Genomic DNA, 13,905 nt, shown 5'->3' with positions numbered 1-13,905 from the left:
AAGATGTATAATTTTTCCAATACTTTCAATATTCACGTTGGAATAACTTCTGAGATGCACAGTGCTATGAAATGAAGCCCAGTCTCTAGTTCTACAAACACGGGATAGCAACTGAGAATTGGAAAGCGCTTCTTTAACAGAAGGTTCAAAAACTGGAAATTGATTCACAAAGGTATCAAAAGTATTCCATAGGGGTTGAAAATGGATGACTTATGTTCAAGATACTTACAAACAGGGCTTATTTTCTAGCAGTTGAAATATATTTAAGCATTGTCCCTTAAAATAGTTTCAAGTAGGAGCAATCTAAGTCAGGTATGTACCCAAGCGGATACAGGTAGCGTTTTCCATTTGCCCAGAGAAAGCAACAAGTAGAATATTAGCAAAGTTCTCCAAAGCCAGGATCAGAAAAAGAATTTTAGGAGTTTATTCAAGCCTATCTCAAAATCAGAAGTGAATTTTAACAAAATCCCGTTCAATGGTTAAAGTAGAAATCCTGGAGAAGTAGTATTGGCCTTCCCTTTGAACTATAGTTACAGCTACCTATCTTAGGAACCTGCAAGAGACTATCTGAAAGACAACACTTCCACCCTCCCAATCATTCTTAAGCTCTTCTTTTGTACACTCTTCATTTTCTTCCATTAAAAATAACAGAGTTGTCAGGAGATCATTATAAAAGACAACTCCATTACTAAATGCTAGCTTTCCCAAAAAAGGGATGCTAATGGAAACATGTACTTATGAATTTTTAGCTCTCCAGAACTTTCTGAAACAAATAGCTAAGAACAGATATCTAGTTAGATATGTAGCTGTGTTACCAGATAACGCCTGGAGTTCTGTGGCCTCTAAAACTGTTTTGGGCAAAATCCTCTGAAGATGTTTTCCATAATTATCTCTGGATGCCTACCTTGTAAAGAGTATTTGAAGTCAACTCCCAGAAAACACATATATAATGTACGCACATTTACACACAATACACAGGGCAAATGAAGTATGTCTCATGACTTAGAAAAATTATGGATATTAACTATTCCATACACTGAAGAAAGTAGAAATTAAGCCCCTCAGGTCTCATAGTAAAGTGTCTAATATGAAGTAATTTCTGTGAGACGTATATACAGGATACTCTGATCTTCAGTAAGTGCTCCAAGAAGGGACAGAGAGGAAACATATTGCTCAGTCTGTAACCTGACAGATAATCTCCTTTACAACACATTGAAAAGTGGGAACTTTCTTTCTAAGCCTTGTAATAGCTCAAAGAGAGTATACAAGATCTTGCAAAAATATTTGGAAGATCATAAACAATTTCCAAGGTAGCCCAAGGTGCTTCTGAAAAACTTGCCATTTCTTTTATAGTTTCAGATTGTCGGGTGTAAGGTGCGCTGAAAAATCAAACTCTTACCTCTGTTACTCAAAATTCAGAACATGAACCCTGTCTACATGTACAGATGATCAATCCCACAAATGGAAGGTCATCTACACAAGCAAATATAATGCTGTCAAAGGAGAATAAAAACTTACCATCCTGGTTACATGAAAAGTTCTTAATTTGCTTGGAGTGGAGATGTTCCTCCTCCTCAGGGATAGTGGGGAGAGTTTCCATAGGTTGATGACCCTTGTAACTTTGGTACACTCCAAGAGAAGCATCCTCAAGGTACTCCTCCAAGGAGTAGGGGGTGGATCTTTTCTGCTCAAGCCAGTACAAATCAAGATCTGAAGATTCAGGTGAAGCAAGGTCTTGACAGGATGATGAAGAATGATAAGATTCCTCACTCTCCTGACTTGAAGTACTGTCATCATCAGAACCTACAGAGTAGCGTTCATAAAGCCCATCACTGTCTTCTAAATCCTCGTCTTTCCCATCAAATCCATTTTGATCTGCTTTGCTTCCCAGATTATTCAAAGAAGAAGATAAGGATTCTCCTGCTTGCTGGAGAGTCTCATAGACACGAGATATCCAGGAGGAAAAAGGCTGGAAGAAGCTTAGAACATCCTGTGAAGCCATGTTTTTATATATTTAATGAACAACAAATGTGATGGTCATAAATTCCAGCTGCTCATCTTTGCCAGTATATCAGATTCAGTGCTCTGTGAGCTACAGAATAAGCATTACAAGAGATTAGTTTGAATCACCTGTCCTTTTTAACAATGGTCTTTGTTAATCACTAAATCTAGCTAAGAAAGATAGAACCCAAAAAAGAGAAGAACATGGGCACTACTTGATTTTACCCACAAGCTTATCAAAGTGAAAGCAGAGAATGATTATGAAAAATGCTCATAACTATGTAATTGGAAAGGCCAAAATTAAATCTCATAGCACATATTTTTCATATGAAAGGTCCTAGATTCAAACCCTAGCAGATCCAGGAAGGGCTAACAAAATATCTTGATGGATTATTGCAAGTCTGTGTAGATAATATGGAGACAGGAGGCACTAATGGTCAGATTAATATAAGGCAGATTGATACCTTCCAAAGGTACTAGCACAACTAAATCAAAAATACTGGAATAAATCCTAAATACAGATCAATGGAACACTGAATAGTTTTGTATTGCTATTTCATAAACAAAATACCTACATCAGTGTATTTCTTAAAACACTGCAGGAAAAACAAAAGAAAACTTCTAAGCATCAAACTATTTCTTTCAATGCCTATCCTTATGGATACAACCTATTAAGTCACTCAAGCTGTCAACTGCTATTATGAATCCAGCTTGTTTGCAGCATTTGTACAGGGAAGTTATTTGCAGCCAAGAAAGAAACAGCTGAGATTATTTCCATGACAGCCCTCACACAGATGTAATTCAACTGACATTAAAAATTGACACTGAATGAGCTCATATTTTGTATTAAGCCATGATTTTATCTAATGATGGTTTATAAACCATAATGGCTGAATTCACATGATATATTTGTTTTTAGATGAAGATGTTTAGTACACTTTACTGTAAACTGGTAGGATGAAACTCACTAGTAGAATACAAAGACTGAAGAGTATAATTTATTGAAAAGAAACAGGCCAGACAAAAGGGAAGTGGGGAGGATTGGCATTATATGTGATCGAAATGCACGTATATATTAAGATCCAGTAATCTGAGTGCAATTTGAGGGTCCAGATAAGAGCATCTGGATAAGAATACAAGGAAGAGGAAACAACAAATATATTATTACGGGATATATTATAGATTGCTAAGCTAGACAAAAGATCTGGATAATGCCCTCCTTGACCAGAGACAACAATAATAACAGGAGCCCTCAACAACCTGGACCCCTCCTGGAAAACCAAGGATCCAAAGTCCCCCAAATGGTTTCTGACTGGTTCATTTTCTAGAAGATTCAAGAAAAGACAAAGGGATAAATTCTAGATCTGATCCTAACCATTAATCATGTCATCTTGGGGTTTAGGCATATTCATCCATGCATTCTACATTTCAGGAGATCAGTTTTAACCAGTTGAGAATACTAGGTACAAACCCATGCACAGAAATCCTCAGGTCAAATGAAAAGAGGAAAGTTGGGACTGGAAGTACAGTTGCACACAATTGATAAAATGGGGGCGGGGGGGAGGCAGCTTAGGAAGTTTAACAAGACACGTATGAATATGGGTATAATCCCCAAGGTGTATCAGCAAGTAGCTATTATCTGCAGAAAGAAAATTAGGAAAATTAAAGCACAAAAGGCTCACAGCTAGAAGCAACAAAAGAGGCTTTTTAGCTGTCAGTAGTAAAAGGAAGAAAAAGGAAGAGGTCCTAGGAGAAGATAGTAGGATAGTAATAACTGACAGAAAGGGGACAGAACTCCACAACTCCTACATTGCTTCAGTCTTCTTCTCAAAGGAGTGTACCTTAAATTCAGCAAAGAATTTGATCGCATTTCCTATGAGAATCTAGTATAGAAGATGCCAAAATGTGGGCTGGAGTATTCTACACAGCTGGTTACCCAACTATACTCAACGAGTGCACATCAATGGCTTCACAACAAGCTGAAAGGAAATGTTGAGTGGTCTACTGTAGGGCTCCATCCTAGATCCTGTGTTGTTCAAAATATCTATAAATGATTAGAATGAAGGCAGAATCATTGCTATAAATTTGTAGTCAACACAAAAATGCAGAATAGCAAATACCTGAGAAGAAAGTATCAAGATTCTGAAAGATCTTAACAAGCTGAAGCCATGGACACAAATCAGCAAGGTGAATGTCACCAGGAAAAAAATGCACAGTCATATATTTGGATAGGAAAAATCAAAGGCATGAGTAGAGGATGGGGAAAGATCCATACTGGGAAGCAGTGCATTCAAAAAAGGATCTGACTAACTTGGTGGATCCCAAATTGAAAATAAGCCAACATTGGGATGCAGCTTCAAACCAAAACCAATCCTAGACTTCATCAACAGAAATACAGAGCCAAGATCAGTAACAATTATTATTCATCTCTATCATGTGTTGGTAAGCCCATAGCTAAAATATTGCATCCAGTTCTGAGTGTCACATTTAGGAAGGAGACCGACGAACTGGAGCATGTCCAGAGGAAAGCAATCAATGTGATAAAGAGCCGGGGAGTAAAACACTATGAACTATTGGAGGCATTTCAGTATGTTTTAGCTCTGAGAAAAAATGTTGATAGCTGGCAGCATTTGAGGGCTTTCATGTAGATGAAGATGGGGAAGACCTCTTCAGAATTATTCTAAGACAGTAAATAATAGCTTTAAATTATAAAGAAGTAGATTTTGGTTGGATGTCAGGAAAAAATTGGTAAGAAGTATTTAACAACAAAACAGACTGCCCCAGGAGGTAACATGCACACCTTTTGCTGGAGGACGTAAGCAGAGGCTGGATGGCCATCTGTTGGCAATGGATTCCTGCACCAGGCAGGAACTGTATTAAATGATCTCCAAGGTCCTGTCCAGCTATTAGAGTCTATGATTGCATCCACGGAGAGCTACAGAGATGACCTTGAAGAAACTATTCAGCAACAATGATAAAAACACACTTTAAGTCCAGGAAATGAAGAAAGCATAAAAAGAGAAAATCAATCTGGTTCCATCCTATCTCCCTGGGGTGTAAGAGGGAGGGAATTACAAGAGCTTATAGCAATAAAGCATAGTTCTAGACAAACTTGTAGAGTCTGTTTCCTGACCTGGACTATCTCAAAGGGCCAACAGTATGTTGCATGAACCCGCTTGCTATGGTTTATGAATCATGCTCAAACAAACTGTGGCTAAACCAGTACATGAACCCAACCATTATGTCAACATTACATAACCAGAGCATTCAGCCCTAGTTTATGTTCTAGACTTTAGATCAGTGTTTCTCAACCTCGACAATTTTAAGACATGTGGACTTCAAATCCCAGAATTCCCTGGCCAGCATGCTGGCCGGGGAATTCTGGGAATTGAAGTCCACACATCTTCAAGTTGCCTAGGTTGAGAAAAACTGCTCTAGACAATGTCTGGGTTAGCTCACTGTGCTATGCCATTATGTGGGTATTCTTTTTGTCTTGAATATAAAACAGGAATGCCTCCATTATGATGCATTTGGTGCAAACTTAAGTAGCCTTTAAAAAAACCTTAGCACTGTTATGTATGAACCTAGCCTATGCATTCATGCTCTAGTCCTATGCAGGATTGCATTCTGCAGATCTCTGTAAATAGCAGGCTGCTTTGGGTGCAGAGCTTTGGAGCGTGCAGGAGTGCTCATCTTGCACATGTCAGCAATGGTAAAAGCAGTTGCAACTTTTCCCAGGATCACATGGCTGCCCTTGGCAGCTGCAACATGATGCCAGGAAAATACCCATTTGGTCTAAGGGTCTACCTCATGCAGTTGCCACATCAGACTCACAATCAGTTTTCATGAATAATATGTACCATTACCAAAGTCAAATATCCCCATCCTGTACCTGCATGATTGCTGGTTTGGTTTCCTCAGAGAAGCCATCTGCATTTGTCTCTGTTCAATTTCATTCTGTTACTTTCAGCCCATTTCTCTAACCTATCAAGATCACTTTGAATCTTATTTCTGTCCTCTAGGATATCAGCCATCCCATACAATTTTGTGACATATGATATGCATTCCTTCTACCTCTTCATCCAAGTCATTAATAAAAATACAGAAGAACAGAGTGCCTTTTCTTTGGCTACTAACAATTTAACATTCTACTTCACAAACAGTCAGAACAGGTACTAGCACCTAGCAACCTTGGCTGATTTCAAAAGCTACACAGAGTTAGGACTTGATTGGGAGACTAGTAGAAAATCCTAGGGGTTATAGGCTAGATTGGAAAGAAAAAAAATCCTGTAAGAAGACAGTAGCTAACCCCTTTCATAATGTTGCCCAAAAACCTACATGGACATGTCCATGTAGTCACCAGGAGTCAAGCTCAATGTGAGCATGCATTTACCTTACTTCTCAAATACAATCAGTTGCTATCTGAATGACCTGTAAAGTTTGAGCTTCTCTCTCTATTCATTTAATTGCTATTCATAATAATGGGAGCTGGCAAGGGATTCATGAGTTGATATCAAACACATCTGGAGGGCATCCATACCAGAAGCCAGCCAAAGTAATGGGGGAAATGGAACATGGCAAAATTAAAGTGGGGAAGTGGCTGCTCCCCAGAAATCATCCTGATTTTGATAGAAGATCCTCTCTGCTTTGGTTTTAGTGCATGGGCAGGGATGTGAACAAGTAAAATGTGTCTGCCCCATCACCTTTAGATCTTGCTAGACCTGACTCAGAATTTCAAAATTTTGAATCTACTTTCAAAATAACACAGCCCACCCACACCTAGTTTTTCAGCCAACTTTCCTTTTGCTGTGGTACATTAGTTGAAACCCAATTGGAGCTATGCTTTTCCCTGCCCCACCCCCAGCCAGAATAATCCACCTGCTTTCAAAACCTGTGGTTAGAATCAATACAAACCTTTCCATTATAAGTACTATATTTTCAAGCTTTTACTTGTCAATCACACAAGAATCGCTTTCAAATGCAAATCACTACAGCTTGGAAGCAAATGCTTCCCCCTCCTCCTTCCCACTTTACTTGATTTTAAAACTTCCCCTGTTTATTAATCATTCACTTTTTAAAAAGCTTCAGTAAATATATGTTTGCAAGATCATCTCTGGCAGCTCCAAAAAAATGTCAACACCCACATAAAGGGAAGGAGAGATGTTGTCATTTAAAAGGGCCCCTCCACTGCGCTATTTGTCAGGAGGAAGAAAGTTTTTACAATAATCACACAAAAGGAATTTTTTAACAGAAGAATATTGGTGTTTATGTTATGCTGGAAGTATGGCAGAGAACAAAATAAAAGGAGCAGAACACAAGTACTACAGAACTGGAAGGAAGTCTAACACTATGGGTGGTAAGGAGCAGGATCATCCCCCCCCCACACACTTCTCAACATCTACACATTGACAATGCATGGAAGATGCCTCTTTCGCGCACTCTTTTAAAGGCATACACCCAGTTTTATATTTATCAGGCTTACATATGTTAGACTTTAAATATACTGTTTTCAGCACATGAATGCAAAGTAGATGATCTGCTTTGCAGAATCTGCTACAGTTCAAGCAATCCAACTACTCTTTCCAAAAGCAAGCTTCTATGTTCTTCTGAAAGCGTTTCCAATCAGGGAGAGTACAGAAAAAAATGGGCAAACCTTTCTGCTGCTGCTGCACACTGTCTCAGAAATCCAACTAACTATCGCTTTCCATTTTACTTTAACTATTATTAATAGACTCCTATCGTTGATCATTTAGAGCAAGCTAGTATCTTAAGCTTTGAAGCTGATTTCAGAACCTAGTTTGTGTCAAAGTTAGTAACAACCGCTTACTGGTTTGGATGCAATAGGAAACTATGGTTAATTGGGGTCTTCTAGGTTGCAATTGCCTCATACCATAAAAAGAAGACAGAAGGGTTATGCATTTGATCTATTATTTATTATTCATACTGCTCCTATCTTCCTGATTTTTCACAAACTGCTTAAGACCTGATTATCTTCCCAGGCCTTGAGCTAGGATGGGGGTTGACCTTTTGGTTGGCTTTCGGAGGCAGAGTTGGTTTCCGGTCACCTGTCTTCTTTTTCTTTTTGATATACTTTGTTTTCTTTTAATTTTCATCTGTAAGCACCCCAGAATTGCTAAGAGGTTGGGCGGCCTCAACACTGAAATAATAAATTAAAAAACCAAAGTATGTTTATTGGAACACAGATAATCCTAGATTCTTTTCCTACAGGCTCAAATATCTGGAAGCATGAGACTACATTCTGTAACGATACTACAAACAGCCAATTCACTGCAGCTACTTTTTCTCCATCACTACCTACATGGTAAGATTAAAAAAGACATCTGTTAATCATCTTCTTGTTGAAGCAGAGAAACAGACCCAACTAAATAAAAATTATTTTCCATTAGTTACCTGAAGAACACAAAGTTGGTACTTTTCATAATTCTTCCTGCTTGTCACTCAGAGGAAAACTAAAATGTTGTATTTTCCATATTCACTGGAATATCTAATCATGCGCATATGAACATATTTACATGACACTGACATGCTAAACTAAACCAGTCCTGTAGAGGTACCATATCTGAGCTGCAAAATTCAGACACTCGCTAGATGGCAACAAAGAGATATACAAAAAAAATCTACTCCTTTGCTGCCATTTACTGGTTGTCAGTCAAATTTCTGCAGCCCAATATGGTATCTCTATGCCATGTGAGTCACTACTGTCCCATGGGGCTTTTAAACCAGCCAGTGACTTCCTAAAGCTAAGTATTCATCCAAGTCCAGAGCAACCACCATTTCAGGATAGCACTAGTCAAAATCTGAAATCAACAATTAACCATGGTTTCAAATTCAGGAGTGAGCTAAGAACATTCATTCCCATTAACTGATCAGAAAAGCTAAGTATGCCATTACACACTTTATATCAGCAAAGGCCTTACATGTGTGAATGAATCACTTGACTTGTCTCACCGACTCATGTAATTCTTCTCTATACAGATACAGTTCACACATTTATCAACAGGCAAAAGTGTGCATAGGAATCAATATCTGAAAAGTTGTATACATGTGACCCAGCTATTACTCAGTTGATCTATTCTGAATCTGTTCCTTTAGACTCTAGGCCCCCAATTTCTTGTCCACAATTTTCTTGTCTTGTGTTGAGTTCACCCAACAACTGTCCTCTTAGCTAACTTTCTAAGCCACCACAATTATTTGCTACTTCTGCTGCTTTAGTTGGGAGAACTTTCTGGCAAATTGCAACCTGTAGCATTATTCATGCTCAGAAGGAGACATGGAATAATTAAAGCATCTGATAGTTAAGAATGTGGTATTAAGACTGAGGTGATCTAGACTCAAATTCATACTCAAGCCATAAAACTCACTTCTTAGCCTAATCTACTTTCACAGAATGATTGTGAGAATAGCATGTCAGGGGAAAAGAATCATGCACATATGAACTGAAGTTGAGACATAAGTGAAACAAATACATTTTCCATGTGCTTCACAAACAGTTCCTGCCTTTATCTTCTAGGTTTTATCATCCAAATAACTAAATCAGTGGTTCTCAACCGTGGCAATTCTAAGATGTGTGGGGATTCTGGGGAATTCTGTGAGTTGAAGTCCAAACATCTTAGAGTTGCCAAGGTTGAGAAACACTAAACCAAATAAATGTACTAGAATAAGCACCAACCCCAAAGACACTGGCTGTTTACAAGCAGACCAAACAGACTGGATTCATGGTGTTTTCTTTTTGATTTGATTGTGTTTCTTGTGAATCCCATCTTCCCTCTACTTTTTCACACTTTATGACAAATTTTTATCAAGTTAAGCATTAAATAGCCAACTTGCTTGTCCCCTCCTCATAATCCACAAGCAGACCAAGTGCCTCTTCCTTTTGTTTTTAGCTAGTATCTTTATGTTCTATTGGTCAGGGGTCAGCATTTCAAGTTTTTTTTTTTTAATGGTGAAAAAATGCTTTGTTGTACAATACTATGATGTCATAAGCAGCCAGTGAGGAAGCTCACTGTGGAAATATTTTAAGGAAATACTTTGTTGTGGGATTCTATGATGTCATAGGCATCCAGTGAGGAAGTTCTGCAAATGGGCAGAAAAAAAACAGATAAAAGTGTAAAAGTGTTGCAAGAATATAGTGAGTGTGCAGAAGAAAATTACACACACACACAATGTATATCCTTTGCATATATCCTAATCCAAAGGGAGCTGAATATCTATCACCAAGCAGAAAGCACACATAAAGAAAAATTACAAATCACCCAGGTGGCTCATGCCTTGTGTCCACAAGATATTCCTACAGGTTAAAAAGTAAAAGAGAGAAACTGCAATACGATATATGTTGTGATTTATTTTTGGAAAGAAAAAAAAATTGATTAAGATGCAAGCAAAAATAATGGGCTTAGGGAACATTAAGGCAGCTGTTCTGGCTAAGCTAAAGTTTTGCATGCAAACAATATCAAAACAAAAATAGGTTCTTAAAATCAACAAGATGATATTGTTCTTGCTGCTGCTGCTGTTGCCAGAATATTGCATATTACTTACCGAGACCCTCCCGAACCCCTGATTTTTCTTTGTAGTGCTTGCGCTTCCCTTGTTGCTCCAAGCAGGGGAGACCTCCGATCTTTTCAAAACAGAGCTTCTTGTTGATGAAGAGGGAGAGGACTGCAAGGAGAACTATAAAGACCCCAACAGCAGAGAGGAACCCAATTGCTTCAGGAGTAACTGGGAATAAAAGGAGAGAAAGCAAACAGAATGAATGGAGGTTGCACAGAAAATGGCAGAAATACATGACCCCCAAAGCTGCATTTGCTACATTATGAGCATGCAGAGACTGGGGGTGTTTACAGGGATTGTCAGGAAAGGAGAATGAGTATAGTGTAGCAGTTAAGATGTTGCCTTAGGAGCAAAAGTTCTAGTCCACCCTCAACCACAGAGGTTCAAGGGCGTGACTCTGGGTCTTCACTCTCTCTCAGGCTAACTCACCTCACAAAGTTGCTGTTATGGGAAAAAACAGGAGAGTGAGTGCTATAAGCTCCTAAATGAAACATAAGATATATAGCTAACAAATAAATAAATATTGCTTTGGCTTCATGACGAGAATACTCTCTTCTGCTGTCCCATCATAATTTGCAATGAACAATGAGAAATGGAGAATGCAACCTCTGAAAGTAGGCAGCCAGTGGGGCACAACTAGTGCAGTCTTCCCCAAAGTGATGGTGTCCAGGTGTTTTGAACTTCAGTTCCCATAACTCCACAGCTACTGGATATGGTAGCTGGGGAATTAGTGGAGCTTCAGGAGGGTGCACGTTGGAAAAGCTGGACTAGAATGTTAGATTTAAAAAGGCAAGCTCTGCTTGACTCCTGGAGACCTCATGGCTATATCCATGTTCTTTTGAGAGGCAGCAGTACAGAAATTGTTTGCCATTGTCTTTTTTTCAATTTCCCATCTTATTTCATAGCTTAGATTAAATCCGTTCAGTTACGTCACAGATTTAGCCATGTTAGACTAAACCAGGTTTAAATCTCCACTCAACTGGATTATTTTGATTTGGTCCAGGGATGACACATGTGGCTCTCTTCCTGCATTCCTCTTCACTGGCAGTGCTGATCTGGGCTGCTAAAAGTTGAACGATAGGTAGCCCCAGACAAGTATACAAGTTAGTTTTATTTTTCTAATCAGTGCACTGTTTCCATAGCAATCCTAAGATATTGCTCTGGCTTATGACCAAGAACCTTCACTCTATTTTCATAACAGGAAGGGCTGGGCAAGCTTCTGACAGAAATGTTTCACAACGTACATTAATGCAAACAAAGGATCTCACTTCAACACATCAAGCTGGTGGGTCTTTTGCAAGGTTCATGCTGTCTCCAGCCACCTGTGTACATACTGTATGTGTGTACATAGAGAGACAACACTTCCGTGGAGACTGTCAGTGAAGTAACATCACTGAGCATGGGCATTCATGTGGAGACTGTCAGGGACAATGTATGAGCAGCTACTGTCAACGCTACTACAAAGATAGCGATGCATTTGGGGAGCAGGTCCACCACGGCTTCCAGTCGAAAGAAATTTTAGAAGTAGCTAGCTACTGACAGATTTATACAGCCCCTGCCTTCTATACTGAAGGCCTGCAGAAAGTGCATCAGCATACTTGGTAGATCTCCAGAAGACTTGCGGTACGTCAGAAAGCATTTCTGACTCCCAATTGTTAAACGATATCAGCAACATCAACAACAAAAAATTACTGGCTCACACATTATACTAGACCACAATGCAAGTTTGGTTTTGTCTGTAATCCCTGAATACAGGCCTCCAAGGCGATCCAATATTACCTATACATTTTATACTGGGGAAAAGGATATAAACTTTAAATAGAACAAATAATGATTTGCACTCTGTTGGGAGACTAGGGGGCTTCCTTGTGCAGTTGGCTGGCTAGTATGAGAACAGACTGCTGGACTAGACGGCCAGGGGTATGATCCAGCAGGGCAGCATTTATGTTCTTGTTATAACACCAACCCCTTGCAAGATGAAGTGTCATATCAACTGAAAGTGCATGCTTTTAATTACAGCAATGCTGATCTCTTAGAGGAAAAGGAGTTTACTGATTTAATAAGGATAGAAATCAAATTGTCACATCTTAATCTCCATCTGCCCATCTTCTGTGCCTTTAATGACTTCATGACATACTGAAATACTGTTCATGTATGTATGCAGTGCAGGAAAATCTGCACCTAGTGAACTCTTGCTCACTATACAATACAGTACTGAAAAACTGAGAAACTGTATCAAGTGGTTTGGAGCGGGTGAGAAAATAAGAACTTAACTGTAAAAGTAAGTTTGCATTTCTTTCAACGAAGATTCAAAATCCTTTTTTGGGTCCATCAGCAAAATTCATTAGATGGCTGTGCAATTCAATCTCTGACTGGCGCAAAATAAGAACTGTAGAATAATATATGCAAAATGCAAAACAACGGAACCATCTTACTTTGCATGCCTTGCACTGGCTACAGAAATCAGCAAGTAGTCGTGTTCCAAGTGTGCAAGCCTACACTCAGCAAAAGAGATGCTCTCTAAGGCACGCAAGTTAAAAGTATCAATGACATTATCCAGACGCTGCATATCCCCAGCATTTGCTTTCTAAACAGAGCAGTTTCTTAGTATCACCAAATGAGAGAGGAGGATTCACTGCAAGGTGGCCTCTTAAACTGTTAATTCTCAGAGACAGCACTGTTCTCAGCAATTTCTTTAATTCTAATTTATTCCTGACATTTGGGTGGGAGGTGGGGCAGAGATAATAAGGAAGGAGTCACTGGTACTTTTCCAATTATAATTCTGCCACCTCCCAATCAGTAGTCCATCAACTGCCTCTGTTATACCATTTGTGCTAATTGAACTTCATTATACATTTGTAGCAATGTGTTGTTTTCCTACTGATTCCTGCGGCACCCTTTCTAACCAATGGCTAATTATACCACATGTACACGCACACATACACAGAGGACATCACACCAAGAGAGCTGGTGCGTGGGCAGAAACTCGGAGGAAAGCGGCATGTGGCAGACTTGTACAACATTACTATGGGCTCTGTATGAGCATTAGAAGATTACCTCCCACAAGAAGGCCCAAAGAACTTCACAAAAAGTATTTCCATGGTGCAGAAGAAAATCCAGGCAAGTTGTCTGCTAACGACAAATACAGTACTTTTCTTTTCTCACACTGTTTGGGTTCGCAAGGCTGGACCCTTTCCATAGCCTATCCCAATGCTTTCTTCAAAGGGGCAGCATTTTAGGAACACCCCCCGCCCAACATAGCCTTTGGGAAGAAACTTGCCAATATTTGGAGATAGTGCCTGGGGATGATGGGAACTGTAGTCCAACATCTCTCCT

General features: G+C 39.2%; 1 protein-coding gene across 2 annotated transcripts in view; it reads right to left on the bottom strand.

Annotated features, from left to right (window-relative positions):
• Nucleotides 1-10,648, bottom strand: part of SYT16 (synaptotagmin 16) — a 49,063-nt gene extending 38,415 nt beyond the window's left edge. For both annotated transcript variants that reach the window (XM_025166046.2, XM_025166047.2), the window contains exons 1-2: nucleotides 10,558-10,648; nucleotides 1,519-2,092 (exon numbers count right to left, since the gene is read on the bottom strand). In XM_025166046.2, coding sequence (XP_025021814.1) covers nucleotides 1,519-2,002 — 484 coding nt within the window. In that variant the 5' untranslated portion in view covers nucleotides 2,003-2,092; nucleotides 10,558-10,648. The remainder of the gene's footprint in view (nucleotides 1-1,518; nucleotides 2,093-10,557) is intronic.
• Nucleotides 10,649-13,905: the final 3,257 nt, after the last annotated feature.

Source organism: Python bivittatus, unplaced genomic scaffold, assembly GCF_059951505.1.
Source record: "Python bivittatus isolate LINGU-HERP-01145 unplaced genomic scaffold, Pbiv_v1 ctg000580_np1212, whole genome shotgun sequence".
NCBI classification, from domain to species: domain Eukaryota; kingdom Metazoa; phylum Chordata; class Lepidosauria; order Squamata; family Pythonidae; genus Python; species Python bivittatus.
This window is presented reverse-complemented; position numbering and strand designations above follow the sequence as displayed.